Source organism: Caenorhabditis remanei, chromosome IV (genome assembly GCF_010183535.1).
Source record: "Caenorhabditis remanei strain PX506 chromosome IV, whole genome shotgun sequence".
Lineage (NCBI taxonomy): Eukaryota > Metazoa > Nematoda > Chromadorea > Rhabditida > Rhabditidae > Caenorhabditis > Caenorhabditis remanei.
Genome location: NC_071331.1, coordinates 11,440,590 through 11,454,672, shown reverse-complemented (window position 1 = coordinate 11,454,672; position 14,083 = coordinate 11,440,590). Strand labels below are relative to the sequence as shown.

The window sequence follows — 14,083 nt, the reverse complement described above, 5'->3', positions numbered from 1 at the left end:
CACTGATTTTTGAGATGTTAAAACTGCCGAAACTATCAATTATCTTTTACTTCTATCCACCTCCTCAAAAATTCTTCTGTTGGTCACTTTGACTGATTTAGAAATGAATTGAATTCTTCCTCTTCTCGTCTGAAATTCTATTTCTCAAATTTCAAATTCTTTAATTTGCACAAATGCTCACCCAAAAAAAACAAACCTCCCACTCGATTATTATTATTTTTGCGTCTCGTCCTTTTTGTCGTCCTTTCTCCTTAATCCCACGTCATCTAACCCTCCCTATTTCAGCACTACAAAACGGACCGAACGCTGAGCTCACCAATTTTCCACGTTTTTCTGGCGGTTATATCGAAAAAGAAGAGACGAATATACTACTGTGACAGTAATCAAAACAAATTCAGAATTTCTTCTATAGGTAGGTCAAAACTCTCTGAAGGATCTGAATCTCATTCATATGAATTTTCAGGTATACTGTGTAATGCAAACAGATGAAAATACTACAATGCCTTTGGCACGGATAGCCCGCGCATACTACCAGCTTGCGACGAAAACGGTGAGAACTTGAGAATGACCTATTTGGTTTTCCGGTCAGATGACGTCGTCGACCTTTTTGAGGCGCTTCGAAATTTGATACAATGGGGCAGGTGTACCCATATTTTGTGTCGTTTGACGTTTCAACTCATTTCGTTTTTTTTTGCAGAGTCGATATTTGTTCAGTGACTCGAGGCAGAGGATCGTCGCCTATATCATTATCTTTCTTTGTTTCCTCACTCCCTCCTCCACGTCGTTTGTTCTTTATCAAGGAAGTGAGTTGAATCTTCAAGGAGGAGAGGGAGAGACGCAGAGTGGTTAGACTGTCTAGCTGTCTGTGTCTCTCACCCCTCCTTGCTCTCTTTGATCTATCGACTGTAAACTTATTTTTCATTATTTCAGCAACCGCAAAAATTGAATATAAAGATGTAAATATGCTGAAAGAAATGAGAATAGAAGATAGGAAAGTGATATTCGAATTTTGCAATTTGGTTGTCAAATTTCCACAATTGGTAAGCCTCCCGGTCTCCCCAATCCAGATTCCTAACCTTTTTGATTTCAGCTTGTCAAAAAGATGACACACGAGCAAGTGAGGAAATCCAAGCCAATTTGCGAGCAACTTTTAATGGGTATTGCAAAAGTGCGAGAGCAAGAAGCACGTGCTCATCGGGCTCATACTAGAGTATTATCATAGGTAAGTGTTCTTTAACAGAGTCACGTCTTCTGATTCTAAATGTCTTCTTATTTTCAGAAAATTCATCTCATCAACTTCAACAGATCTCCATCACATCAAAAATCAACTCAAATCTCCGTCATACAAAAAACAAGAGGGTGCCCTTTTTCAAGAAGAAAACCGACGTCGTTCGAGAATTTTTTTCTTTATTTTTATTATTTTTTTGTTTGTTATATTTGTCTCCCATTTTCCAAAACCGTTCGTGTTCTTCCCAGTGTGCAAACAGTATTACTTTCTCCCCCCATTTCACTCATGTATTTCAAAATTGGTCGGAATTTTTCGAAAAAAAGTTCATGAAGCTAATCAAGAATCTCTTTTTTGCATTTTCAGTTCAGTTTCTCTTCCTCAAATTTCAGTTCCAGTGTCTCAGTTACGTTGTATATTTTGTGTAAATAAGGTTTTGGATATCAAAAAAGTTTTATGAATATCTGAAAATCTGAAAATCAAGCACAAGAAGACAAAGATTAAATGAGAAAAAAGTAAACAATTTACTGAAAGTGATAAAGATTGCACTTATGGCTGCAAGAAAATCGTTATTCTGAAGACAGATGCCTTCTAAGAAGGATTTTTGAAATGTCTGAACAAGCAAATCTTCGAAAAGAGATCTACTAAAGTATAAGCATCGTTCTGCAAATGAGACGATGAAATTTGAGTTGTCGGTGCGATGCATGTCAGATTGTTTTGTAGTTGTGGAAATTCAGGGAATATTTTGGGGACGAGCAATTTTCCATCTTAACACAACTAAAGCTAAGATTTTCTGGAAACAATATGATGTGTCGTCAAAACGGAAACAAAATGTTTCAGTTCGTAAAAAAAAGTGCCATCGGAGCCATCGACAGAATTTCAACAAGTCTTGGAGCAACTTTTTGGCCAACTTGCACTGCGAAGTGAACTGCTGGACAAGTGAGCTTCTGAAGTTCAGAATTTTACATCTAGATTCTACATTTCTCGCATCGTAATCCCGCCACAGAACACATTTTTCTGAAGGATCCGCTTTTTGGACCATGATCGAGTATAGATGTCATGCAACATGTGATATATTTGAATGGTTGACGAAATGACTTTCATAGAATTCTGTATTGAAAACTATTAGATTTTCTAGCAACCTATATCGCAATTTCCTAGACTTCAATAACAGTTCATATGAGCATTAGAAAATAGTCAAACTGAAAAAAAATTTAAGAGATATTCCCTTTGTTTCCTGGTTTAGTTTACATCGTACGCACATCATTAACATCTTGAAACAGAGAGAAAAGTATACAGGGCGACTAGCGGAATCTTTCAGTCGAATTATTAAAGGATTCATCTGATACGCAATGCAAATTTAACTGTTTCATGAGTACTTCAGTTGTCCGATACGTTATTTGAAAGCATCCTCGCTCAGCTTATCAAAAAAGTGAAAACCAATCAAATCAGTAAAACAACATTGAGGAAAATGTTTTTTTTGGTCTAATTGTTAGAAACACAAACGAGATTAGGACTGCCACTGGTAGAAACATTTATTTATTTACATCAGCATAATTATTTGTATTTTGAAACAGAAAAAGAAATCAAGAATCACTCAAATCCCAGGACTCTGAAAGACGATGCAGGCTTGGAGTCTGATCGGAGAAAAAACTCAATCTGACTTTCAGGGTTTATGATTTATTTTAGCATCCGCACAGTACCCAGAAGAAGAAATCGAAGGAATCGAACTGCCAACGACGACAACAAGAAGACGTAATACAACAACTACAGTACCCCCGACGGCTACGGCTCGTGCAACAATCACGACAATTACAAGACCACCACCTCCACCTCCAGTTATTCCAGAAAGAAGAGAAGAGCATACGGGTAGAATTGGACACAAAAATGTTTTGAAGGTCAGTTTGAGATACTTTTTCGGTCTGTAGACAATTCTGTAGATACAAAAAACATATGTAAAATTTCTCTGTTTCAAAAATCAACTTGAACGTTGTACGTTTCAAATGTGGATTTTTAAAAAAGAATAATTTTTTCCAAACTATAGTTGAACAGATTATACCATTGCTAGAAAAGATGAACTGCATCACAATGACAGTTTTATTGAATAAATATCGATTCTGTTTCTCCATTTTAGATTCTCATTCCAGCACCTCTCCGAGCAAAATATGTTTCTCGTAACACAATTGTCGAAACTTCGAGAGAAAAAGTTCCAGAAAAAGAAGAAGTTGTGAGTGAATCCAATCATAAAATTCTATCTTTGCAAGAAACTTTTCAGGACGAGAAACGTCTGACAAGTGCATTCTGTGCACGAATGTTGGAGAATGCGAAGAATTATGCAGTCACTTCGAAAGTAAGTTATTTAGAGTTTGATGACTTTTTCAAAACTTAAAATCAATATCTTTCCAGACAGACATAACCTTATTTCCCGAAGGGAATAACTTCTGATCAATGCTATCAAATGGTTGATAAAAGATTCCAGAACTGGCAAAGTTTGTGAATCAACAAGTGGTCGATGCATTGTGATGTGCCGAGTTGAATCGGTGTTGACGTGGAAAAGAGAAGAGAGACCCCCTTTAATTTCTAACATGACAAAATGAAGATTTCTAATTTATTATTTATTGGTTTATGGCACACAGACAGACATGATAATATTGAAAAAGAATGCAGAAAACAGAAAACAAGATTATCCAACAACTGTAAATTCAATGGTAATTTAAAAGTTCACTGGAGTATCGGTGGCGAATTTGAAAATTTTCAGAAGAATTTGATAGCAGTCAGCATTTTCAGCAATTAGGCAGAACATTATTTCCAGGATGGAATTGTAAATTTCTTTTTGATGTCCATTCTTTCTTAGAATTAGAGTTCTTGTTTTCGATATTTTCTTTTCGATTGTTACAATCAACATTAACTTTCCAACCAAACTCTTCAGATGGTTGCACTCTGTGTTTCTTCAGAATATCCATTGACGACTTTCTTGATTCTTTTTTCATTTTCAGAAAATCTCGAACAGTCAAAACCTTCTCTTCTTCTTTTACTTCTTCGTTCACTTCATTCTTTTGCTCCTGTTTCTTAACTTTTCCTTTTTTGTTCGAATTCTTTCCAGCGTTCTCCTCAACTCTCTTGATCGCATCATTTGAAAGATACGGTTTCAGGAAACTCAAGTCCACTGCAGTTTCTGATTTCTTTGTAGTTTTTGTATTTGCTGAAAATAAAGTTTATCGGTTGAGTTTTTCATGGTAAAAATGAGACACTTACGTTTTTTAGGAATCGCCTTCGAACATTTATTATTTTCCTTCTCAATAAAATCTTGCTGTTGTTTTTTCAAAACTTCTTTCATAACTTCTTCAAAAGCCGAAAAATGAGCTTCGCGCGGAGCTTCATTCGAACTCAATAGTCGAATATATTCCTTTTGATACTTGGATCGATCGATATCATTGAATCTCTTATACATAATCCACTGAGCTGGTTCCACTATTTTCAGTGCCTTCTTTGGATTCGTCATCATCAATTCTCTCTTATTCTCAATAATCTTTTGAACCATTTCGGTTCCTGCCGAAATCATTTCCATTGCTGTCAACTGAGATTCATATTCCTTCAATTTCCTCTGATGCATCTCTTCTTGTTGATTGTAATCCTCATCATCTTGGACATAAACACAATATTGAAAAAATCCATACCAATTGTAATACACCATTCCCTCTTTCTCATGAATAAATTGAGGAAAATGCTTCTCAACGAGTCCTTTGCAAATTTCCTCAAAATTCTGAGGAATATTTGGACTTGTCTCCAAATACCACGCGAGTTCTCTTATTTTAATTTTGTTTGAATTAAACAATTCAAGAGCGATTTCCACGGGAACATGTTTGTAGTTTTCAGGTTCTAAAAAATGAATAAATTTTAATTACGATTAGGTAAATAATCACTTACGTTGCCAGAATTCATAAATTTTCTCAAGGATTGAGTTAGATAATTTCGTATTTGAAGTAGAAAGAATCGACTGATTCATTTTCTAATTCGTAAGTGAAAAGGAAGAAGACAAGCAGGATAACTAGAGACAGGAAGAGTAAATCTATATTTTCGAAAATAGTAAATGGCGGGAATGACAGATGTGAGATGTGAAGATGAAGGATGCTGCGTCGCGTTTTCATTACAGTAAGCGTCGCGTTTCCGTTACAGATTCCAGTGGAGCGCGGTCACCAATGAGAAAAAAAACACTCCACAATAAACAATAATATTTGAACTAATAATTAACAATAGTAAAGAAATATGTGAATACAGTGAAACCGAAAAAGAGCGAGTCGTAAAATTGATTCAATCCTTCACCATAAATTTTTTTAGAGCATTTCGATTTTTTGAAACTGCTCTGTGATCAACTTTGATATAATAGATACATCTAAAGCACTGTGAGCAGGATGAACGTACTCCTTAAACTGAGGGTCTGAAACTGAAAGTAAAGTAAACGCATTTTAACTTTTACAAGGATTGGCTACTCACCGATCCATGACTAATGATAAAAATGGCATTCAATTATTATGATAACAGTAAATATTAGGCCGTATTTTGTATTCTTCTTCAAAACTTGATTCTGTATTATTTTCTTTATCACTACAGTTAAGAGTTCGCTAAAACTTTTTTGTGGTTACATTATTCCATAAATTGGCAGAATGACGATCTTCTCCGTCCTTTGATTGATTTTTCGAAAAATGTTGGTCCATCGATAGCTAATGGATTATCAAGAGAAGAAAAACGAAAAAACTGTGTCAGTACTACTATCAGTTAAATCTTCACGGTTGATGCAGATGTCCCTAACATCGTGTCGTCATACACAGGGAATCGAACCGGCGGGTGGTGGGCGGCACGCTGGACGAGCGCACTAACCACAAGGCCACCAGTGTCAAGAACAGAGACAACAGAGAAGGCAGCTATGAACCTTGTGTACTTGCGGGCGAGGGGAAGAGGAAGAGTCTTTTAGGTTGCGATAATGATTTTTGATGGAAGGAATCTGTGTATGATTGTGAATTTTTTTCCAAAAATATTAGTTTCAGACCACCTAATCGGATATGAATTCGAGGTAATGAACATCTAATGATTTCTAACAAGAAGAGAGATGTAAAAAGAGACGTTGGCAATTTTTTGAAAATTCACTGTTTCTCGTTATTCATTTAGTTCAATGTACAATACATCAAACAATGGGCAGAATGGGCACAGTGGCATTCAGCAAAAATAATGCGAAATTATGAAAATCGTGTGATCCTTAGTTTTCCTATTGGTCCAGGATTGAAGGATCCAAATTCGCGCAAATCTTCGATTTCAGACTTTCGTTTGGAAGATTCTATTTCTGAATTCCCACTACCGAGTAATCATTTTCATCTAGATAATGGCACATACGGGACCATAAGTTTAGCAACCATGTGCTATGAAATGTTCTTTAAAATCTTATACGTATACGGTAATTAGCGGGAAATAAGGAAACTTCAAATTTTCACTGTTTCTGGATAATTGCTAATTGTTATCTGAATTTGTTTTGTGTAATGATACCTTGTTTTGTGTAATGATACCTTAATTCTAAGCCTTTGAGTTTTTCATGTGCTTATATGGAATCTGGAAGAAGAACTTGGATAGACCGTTCCGATATTTTCCATTCTAGTCTTTTCGGTATATCGGATCCCGGAGTTCTACGATAATTTCTAATGAACTTCAATTTTGAGTTGTAGATGAGATGTGATTACTCTCGCTGAAACGGGAGGCCAGCTTCTCTCTGTTCTGAAACAGAAGTTATTTCTCTTGCTGTTTTTACTGACATTCCGGCATTATACAACTGAAGATCACTGGTACGAGAGCAGCTAAATTCATTCGATTTGTGTTTCATCTTTACTATTTATTGAAAAACAGGTAATTCATATTAATCACTTCAAAATATGTTCATACTTTTCTGGCAAAAACTTCAGTGTCAACTTGTTGCTCTCCATCTTTTTCAGTACTTCTCTACCATTATTGAACGTCTCGAATAGATCCGCACCAGCGTAAACTGCGGAAATAAAATGCTTTCGATCTTCTGGTGAGCATTCCAGTTTATGAGTAACACAATAGGAAACCGGTTTCAGGTACTCTAAAACATCCGAGTCCTTCGGAACCATTCCAGTGTTACAATCAGTGAATTTAGTCTCAAGATCTTCCTGAAAAAGTTTCGTTTGAATATCAGATTGACTTGATGTCACGTACTTCAGATAAACAAGCAAATGCTTCTCCATAAATTTCATTACCAATAAATACTGTTCCATCGAGAAAATACTTGACAAAGTTGATCGTAGAGCAGTTGGGTGAGTTGATAGAATCAGATATTGTTTTGAATTTTTGGACGAGAGAATTCATGAGTTCTTTGTTGTAAAGCATCTCGATGTTTCCGTACTTTAGTTCGAGATCATTCTGAAAAGAGGCTATTCGATACGATTAAAACAGCTGAATTTTAAATAACCTACTAACTATAAGGGATTCAGAAACAGTTGATTTTTGAAATAGACCGATATGATTCAGACTTTTTTTAAATTACAGGCAACAGAGAGTGGACAGTTTGTAGCGGGTAGAATAAACTTAAATTTCTACTTCTGACGGTATAAGACCGCCTGGAACAACATTTCTAGCCAGAGTTCATACCTTGGTCTTCATCAATTTCGTTGCCAGCTCGTAGGTTTGATCTTTGCATTCTGCTGGTGTATTGCTAATCAAAAATAGAAATAGATCAGGAATATCATCAGTTGACCTCGAAACAGTAGATGTCACAAGTAATGTGAGGAATGTTAGAATTTTCAACATTACTTTTTTTGGATAATTTCTTTTCACAATTTCAAAACTTTTATTTATTTTATATTGAATTGTTCCAATTGTTAGAAAGAATTCTACAAAAACATTGCCATGAATCACCCAACAACAAAACATTTTTGTTGAGATAGAAACAGCTCTACCCAACGGTATGCAAGTGATGTAATGTTACGGAAGAACTTATATAGGTAAACATGAATTTCTCAAATCTCAAAGTACTATAGCATAGCGAGCGCCAGAAGTGGGTGAATGGGATTACTTGAGGAAATGATAGATCATTGAAACAGGAAATTGTTTAAAAACAACATGTGACATATCCATACTTTCTAATCTTTTGATTTCAGCTCTGATAAAAACGGATTCAAGTCAATTATAAGTGCCATATCAAAACTGTCTAAATCTTTCTTTCTGTTCAAAAGCTCCGGTAACAGTGAAATTTTAATTTTCTTCAAAGCGAATCATTAACAATTCTAATTTTCATGGATTACCTTGCAAAACAAGTTGTGTTGTGAAAGGTAATAGAGGATAAAATGTTGGAAATCTAAAAGAACAAAACATGGACCCAAGAACATGTGAGTGAAGTTTTTTTTATAGATCTGGTGTTGATGAAACTCTAAACTCTAGTTTGTCTCCGTCTCTTTTCTCGAGCAGTCTGAAAATCTTAACAAAATAATCTTGTTAATGCTGAAACGTTTCAAATAATCTAATAATAGCTGTACGGAGTACGTCAAATCAAAATGTCAATACCGTCTCTGAGGAATATAGAATGGTTGAAACTGCATTTTTGTGTCAACTCAGAAAGTAGGGCGTGACTCCTATGTGAATGTTTCTAGATTATATAAACTAAAATTTCGCTGCAAAAAACAATTCGCACATTGAACCACACGCTGTTGATGTCTGCTTCACTTTACAGACGCTGTGAATAAATTTTTTTTTAATCTGAGATAATTTTCAGATTTTATTGATGAAGTTTTTCACTGTTTCTCCAAAGTTATTAGTCCATATGTAGTACCGCAACTTTCGTTTGATTAAAAGAAATGTCTGGAGTTCAGAGAATCTAAAACTCTTCAAATTTTCGGGAAATGTTAGAGCTCGGGGTTTCTTCCGGACTGGCACAGTTGTCTTGACCAAACTTATCGGTTGAATGATGCATTACAGAACTATTGAGATTTTTACTCATTGTCTAGGTATTCAGAAACAGAAAAAAAACTCTGAATTAAATTTTTTCGATTTCTCAATGTTCTTGTTTTTGTCACTGAGTAATTTTTAAGGAGGCATAATTCTATGAATCATCTATCAGAACCATTTTTGTTGAAAAATACAGTTGCTCGTGACAAAATATATACAAATGATGTCAAATGTATCTAGCAGAGTTACATAGAAGGAAACATTTCTTGTCGTTGGTGAAGTTATCAGTTCCAGATGAAAATTTCCTGAAAAAATGGAGAAGTTGAAACTGAAATATGTTTTTTATAGTTCTACCAGAAGATGCTTATTTATTTTTGCGATTTCTTGAATCTTGTTTTTAAGTCAAATTGATCAAACAATACCGTAGGAATAAATCATAAGCAAAATGGGAGTAGTAATCATTTTACTGTAAAGTCCATTTTTTGTTTTCATTCTGATCATTCTGAAACAATGAATATAAGGAAGTGGGATAAGTATCAGAGTTATCAGTTTCTCTTTATGATTTTTTGCAGTTTCTCAATGTTATCTTCTTCGCATGCTGAATAAATCCGACAGTATGATTTTTTTTACAAGGTTCCACCTTGAAGAAAACAGCTGGACTTGACAACATAGCCGGACGTCATACAAGAAATTCTCAATTCTTAAATATTTGATTCATTGAATAAGTAAATGCGGATTCACGAGAGTTCTAGAAGTTCTGAAACTTGAATTTTTTCTTATTTGAAAAATTATAGGGATGAAGTTGGGTATTCCGGATAATTGAAAGACCTGTATTACGTCAAAAGGCTTCTATCAAAAACATCAGCTTTAAGGAGGAAATATTTGGAAATATGATGACTCTGCAACAGTGAATTTATATTCTTGAATTTTAATGAATTTTCCGTTGACTAACTGGCTTGAGTATTCAAATTGCAAAAAGTAAGATAACTCTCACGGTCTCATTGTCAAAGGTTCCATATTTTTTCAGTTTCTCCGAGGTTATAGATGTGAATGAAAAACTCATTCGAACAGTTTCTTGATTATTGCGATTTCATTTATCTATCAGGAATTGGTAATGGTTTAGAATTGAGAAACAACCCCCGAATTGCAGTGATGATAAAGACAGTTGCTAAACTTTTATGCGAAGCTTTTTTCCCAAACATCTTTTTCAATAGTTGCGATTGGTCATTGTTTGTTTCTATTCCGAAAACTGGTATTTCCAGATTATGTAAATTTAAAATTCCTTCAAAGAGTACACACATGGCATATGAAACACAGACATCAAACAATCAGAAGTATCATCTGAATCGAGGCAAGAATATTTCAGAGCTTGAGGATTACTGTAGCCCAAGTTTTTCTTGAATTTTGTAGCTGCGCTACTCCTACAGTAACCTGGCCCAATAATGCAGAGTTGTAAAGTGATCGTACATATTTTATTTCACTCAATGCTTATCCAGGATCAGTTAAGGATTTTCAGATTATAAAATATGTGTTTTCGGTAAACATAACTTGAGAAGGGGGTAGCCTCGACAAACTTCCAGAATCTTCGATTTCCCAACGAATATTCGGTATTCCGATTTCCCCTCATTGCCCCCAATTCCTGTTAATCCTGAGAATCCGAAGGCGTCTTCATCAAAAAACGAACCGAGTGAGTAAAAATAAAAATACAGGTTCCGATTACACCGAGACTGTCAAGGAGTGACATCATTCGTAACTTTGATCGTTCACCTTTGGTGAGGTACAATGGGAGAAACTGAAAACAGAGTATTCAAAAGAAAATACAAAAGTTGGTATTCGTCACTCATTTTCAGGAAGTTTTTATGTTTGATTTTTGTATTCCGGTATCCCGTGAGTCTCTGACGAATGATCATGGTCACGTTGTCGGTTATTAGCATAATCTGGAAAGGAAAGGCACACTTTTGAGTTTAGTTTTGAATTTTAAAAATCGGAAACTTGTTTCTTTTCCCTTCGTTTGTTTCAATAGAAAAAAACACATTTTCTTTTCAATTCATCGTCGTCGTGAGACTTCTCATTTTCACTCTTCTCCTTTTCTTCCCCCGTCAAAAGTCCAGTCTTCAGTCTCCAGTGTCCGAAGAGAAATGGGGGATAATAAAAAATGGGTATTGGCTTGGGGTCTCTGTGCTTTCTGTGCTCTTTTGTCTTTTTCCCGAGAAATCTATTACTTATCGATGAGAGTCCATCTCGCATCTGTCCGACAGAGAGAAAACAAAACGAGTCTTTTGCACCGATAAATGGGTTTTCTAAGAGAAAACTTTTGCAAAAGGTTGTACTTTTTGGACTTTTGATTTTTTTAAAGAAAAGCAAAATTTTCGAATTAAAATTGAAAAAGTGAAGAACCGGTCATTTTTTCAGATATTCCACTTCGAAACTGTAAAAGTTATTGCTGTTCAGTAATAAATTGAATAATTTTGCTGGTTTTTAATTTAAAATTGAGTGAATATACGAGAAATTCTATTTAAAAAATTTCTGAAATAAATACGAAAAATTTAACTCCAAAAAATCGAAATTCACTGTTTTATTTGAGAAAGTTGACCCAATTTCTAATTTTTTGTATGAATTTCTAAAATTTTCTATTCTTTTTAACCGCGAAAACCTGAAAATTATTGAAAACTTTTTTAGAAACCGCGCGAAATTTGTTTCCAACTTTTCGCTGTGTCTGCATTCTGACGTGGCGGTGTTCGCAGTCAATACACCGTACCCTACGACACTAAATTAATTAATTTCACCTTTTCATTCGATTTTCGGCTGTAATTTTTATTTTTCAGCACATTTTCCGGTTTTCCGAGCGCTATTAGGTTACCTTTGATAGTTTTCCGTCTCATTTCATTTGTTTTTATAGCATTTTCCTTTAGAAAACTACTTCTTGCTGCTCTTTCACTTTTCCGTAATTTTCTCGCTCAATTCTTTCCATTTTTGAAGTGTCGTGGCTCTCTAATTGTCGCTAATAACTTGAAAATTACACAAAATCCATAGCCTTGCACGTTCTCTTCGACCACTGTGCTCCCGAGAAGTATAGCGAGAAGGAGAGGAAAGAAAAAGAAGAAAAAAAACGAAAAACGCTTTGACAAACTAAATACTCAATTCACATGTTGCAAAAGCGCACAAGCACACGCAAAAAACCGACACAGACGACAGAGATGGCGCTCCCACTCGAACCAACGCTCTTTAGCCGACGAGGATTGGACTCGCCTGTCTCTGCACCACTCTCCGTCAAAGTTACACTATTTTTCAGTCGATTAGTGATAGGGTGTGTTAATAGAGACGCAGCGATTGATACGAAAAGAGTGGGGTAGTCGTAGCAGCAGTCCTCATTTCTTCTCTTCCTCTCACTCTCTCGCTTTTTCTCGACTCGAAAGAAAAAGAGAGAAACGAGGCGAGAGAGTGAGAGAGTCGAAAGAAACTGTCTAACATGTCTGTCGTCTCTTCTCTCTCGCTCCCCCTCCTCACTCTTCGCGAGAGAGAACGAACGAAACGAAGCGATGAAGAGCAGCAGCACAGCAGCGGCTCCGGGAGTCCTTGAGCAGTTGGGAGGGCCTCCACCTCCAAAAAATCCCGTGTTTTTCAATGTGCCCTTTCAATTTGTCTCTCTATCTCTCTCTCGTTTCGTTTTCTTTACTTCCGTTTACCAAGTAGTTTGACTTTTATCATATGGTTTAAACTGTCTTTATCCGCTTTTCCCGCCATTTGACCCGTGGGAAATCGAGTGGTGCTGCTGCTGGCTGCGCGACGAGAGGCTCGGAGACGCAGACAGTTCACGAACGGGGAGAAGACATTACCTATCCAAAACCACCCACTCCAACTGCTTCTTCTTCTCACTTCTTCGCATTCTTCTATTCATTTTTCTGTTAAACAAAAAAGCAACCCCTCCCCAACTACCTATACCTTTCTCTCAGCTTCTCCCTTTCTTACATTACAAAAATGTTCGTTTTGGTACTCAACTCAAATTCTCAAGGACTTTAGAGATAGAGAGGAGGAGATGATTGTGTGAAAAAGTTAGGGTAAACTCAACCTTTTTTTGCAAATATCGTCAAAGCTTCTTCATTCTTCGCTGTTTTCATTTCAAGTACTTTTCGAAAAAGCAAAAAGAACAAAAAATCACATTTTTCTTTTTTCATTTCGAAACTTCTAGCTTCATCCCCACTTTGTCTCATTAAACTGGATACTCGATGTATACAGATTTCGCAACTTTTTCCCTCGTTTTCCATGAAATCCGTGAAATCCGAACCCCCATTCGCGCCCCACTCGCTTCGTCATGTTTGTCGCTTTTGCAGCTTTTTCGGTTCTTTTCTTTTTTTCTGCAAAACACAACAATCCCTTTTTTGGTGGCATTCTTCAAAAACTTTGTGCGTATTCTATGTGAAAAATTCAAATTTTTGTTATTCCACCCACACTTCTCCCTTGATTAATTCTCACTTCGACCCCAGATGTGACCTTCTCGGTACGATTTCGAGGCGCACGTTTTCTCTCTCTTTTTTGAAGCTTGGAAGTTGTAGATTTCGTGTTTTTAAATTCCTACGTTTTTTCTTGAAATTCTTTCTATTTATGTTTTTCGGTGAATATAACTGGAAAACTGCCGGCGTGGGGATTCTGAATATTTTTTTTCTATTTTTCTGATAACAAAATTGATTCGAGTTACAAGAGTTTTGTCTGAAAACTCACAAACGAAACTGAAGCTAGAATTCATTTTGGTATTCAGCGAAACGTGAGAAGACGTCCAGAATCTCCAGAATCTTCTTTTCACAATAGCAAATCTGACTGAAATTCTGGTCTACAAGCACAGTGTGCGGCAACTTTTTGAAAAGGTCGACACCTCAATCTAATCGTCACCGTCTCCCCCATAAAAGTGGGAGT

General features: G+C 36.0%; 4 protein-coding genes across 4 annotated transcripts; 2 read left to right on the top strand and 2 right to left on the bottom strand.

Moving 5' to 3' along the window:
• Positions 1 to 475: 475 nt before the first annotated feature.
• GCK72_013316 (uncharacterized protein) lies at positions 476 to 1,222 on the top strand (the record flags this gene model as incomplete). The annotated part of the gene is made up of 4 exons (XM_003101246.2): positions 476 to 550; positions 698 to 803; positions 931 to 1,040; positions 1,091 to 1,222. The coding sequence occupies 4 exons, from the start codon at positions 476 to 478 to the stop codon at positions 1,220 to 1,222; spliced, it is 423 nt and encodes a 140-aa protein (XP_003101294.1).
• Positions 1,223 to 1,902: 680 nt separating this feature from the next.
• On the top strand, positions 1,903 to 3,670 carry GCK72_013315 (uncharacterized protein; the record flags this gene model as incomplete). The annotated part of the gene is made up of 5 exons (XM_053729792.1): positions 1,903 to 2,164; positions 2,915 to 3,123; positions 3,360 to 3,452; positions 3,501 to 3,575; positions 3,632 to 3,670. The coding sequence occupies 5 exons, from the start codon at positions 1,903 to 1,905 to the stop codon at positions 3,668 to 3,670; spliced, it is 678 nt and encodes a 225-aa protein (XP_053584564.1).
• Positions 3,671 to 4,008: 338 nt separating this feature from the next.
• GCK72_013314 (uncharacterized protein) lies at positions 4,009 to 5,231 on the bottom strand (the record flags this gene model as incomplete). Its single annotated transcript, XM_003101194.2, has 3 exons — positions 4,009 to 4,427; positions 4,481 to 5,104; positions 5,153 to 5,231. The coding sequence occupies 3 exons, from the start codon at positions 5,229 to 5,231 to the stop codon at positions 4,009 to 4,011; spliced, it is 1,122 nt and encodes a 373-aa protein (XP_003101242.2).
• Positions 5,232 to 7,131: 1,900 nt separating this feature from the next.
• On the bottom strand, positions 7,132 to 8,038 carry GCK72_013313 (uncharacterized protein; the record flags this gene model as incomplete). Its single annotated transcript, XM_003101181.2, has 3 exons — positions 7,132 to 7,401; positions 7,448 to 7,651; positions 7,880 to 8,038. 3 exons carry the CDS (start codon positions 8,036 to 8,038, stop codon positions 7,132 to 7,134), a joined length of 633 nt encoding a protein of 210 aa, XP_003101229.2.
• Between the last annotated feature and the right edge of the window lie 6,045 nt (positions 8,039 to 14,083).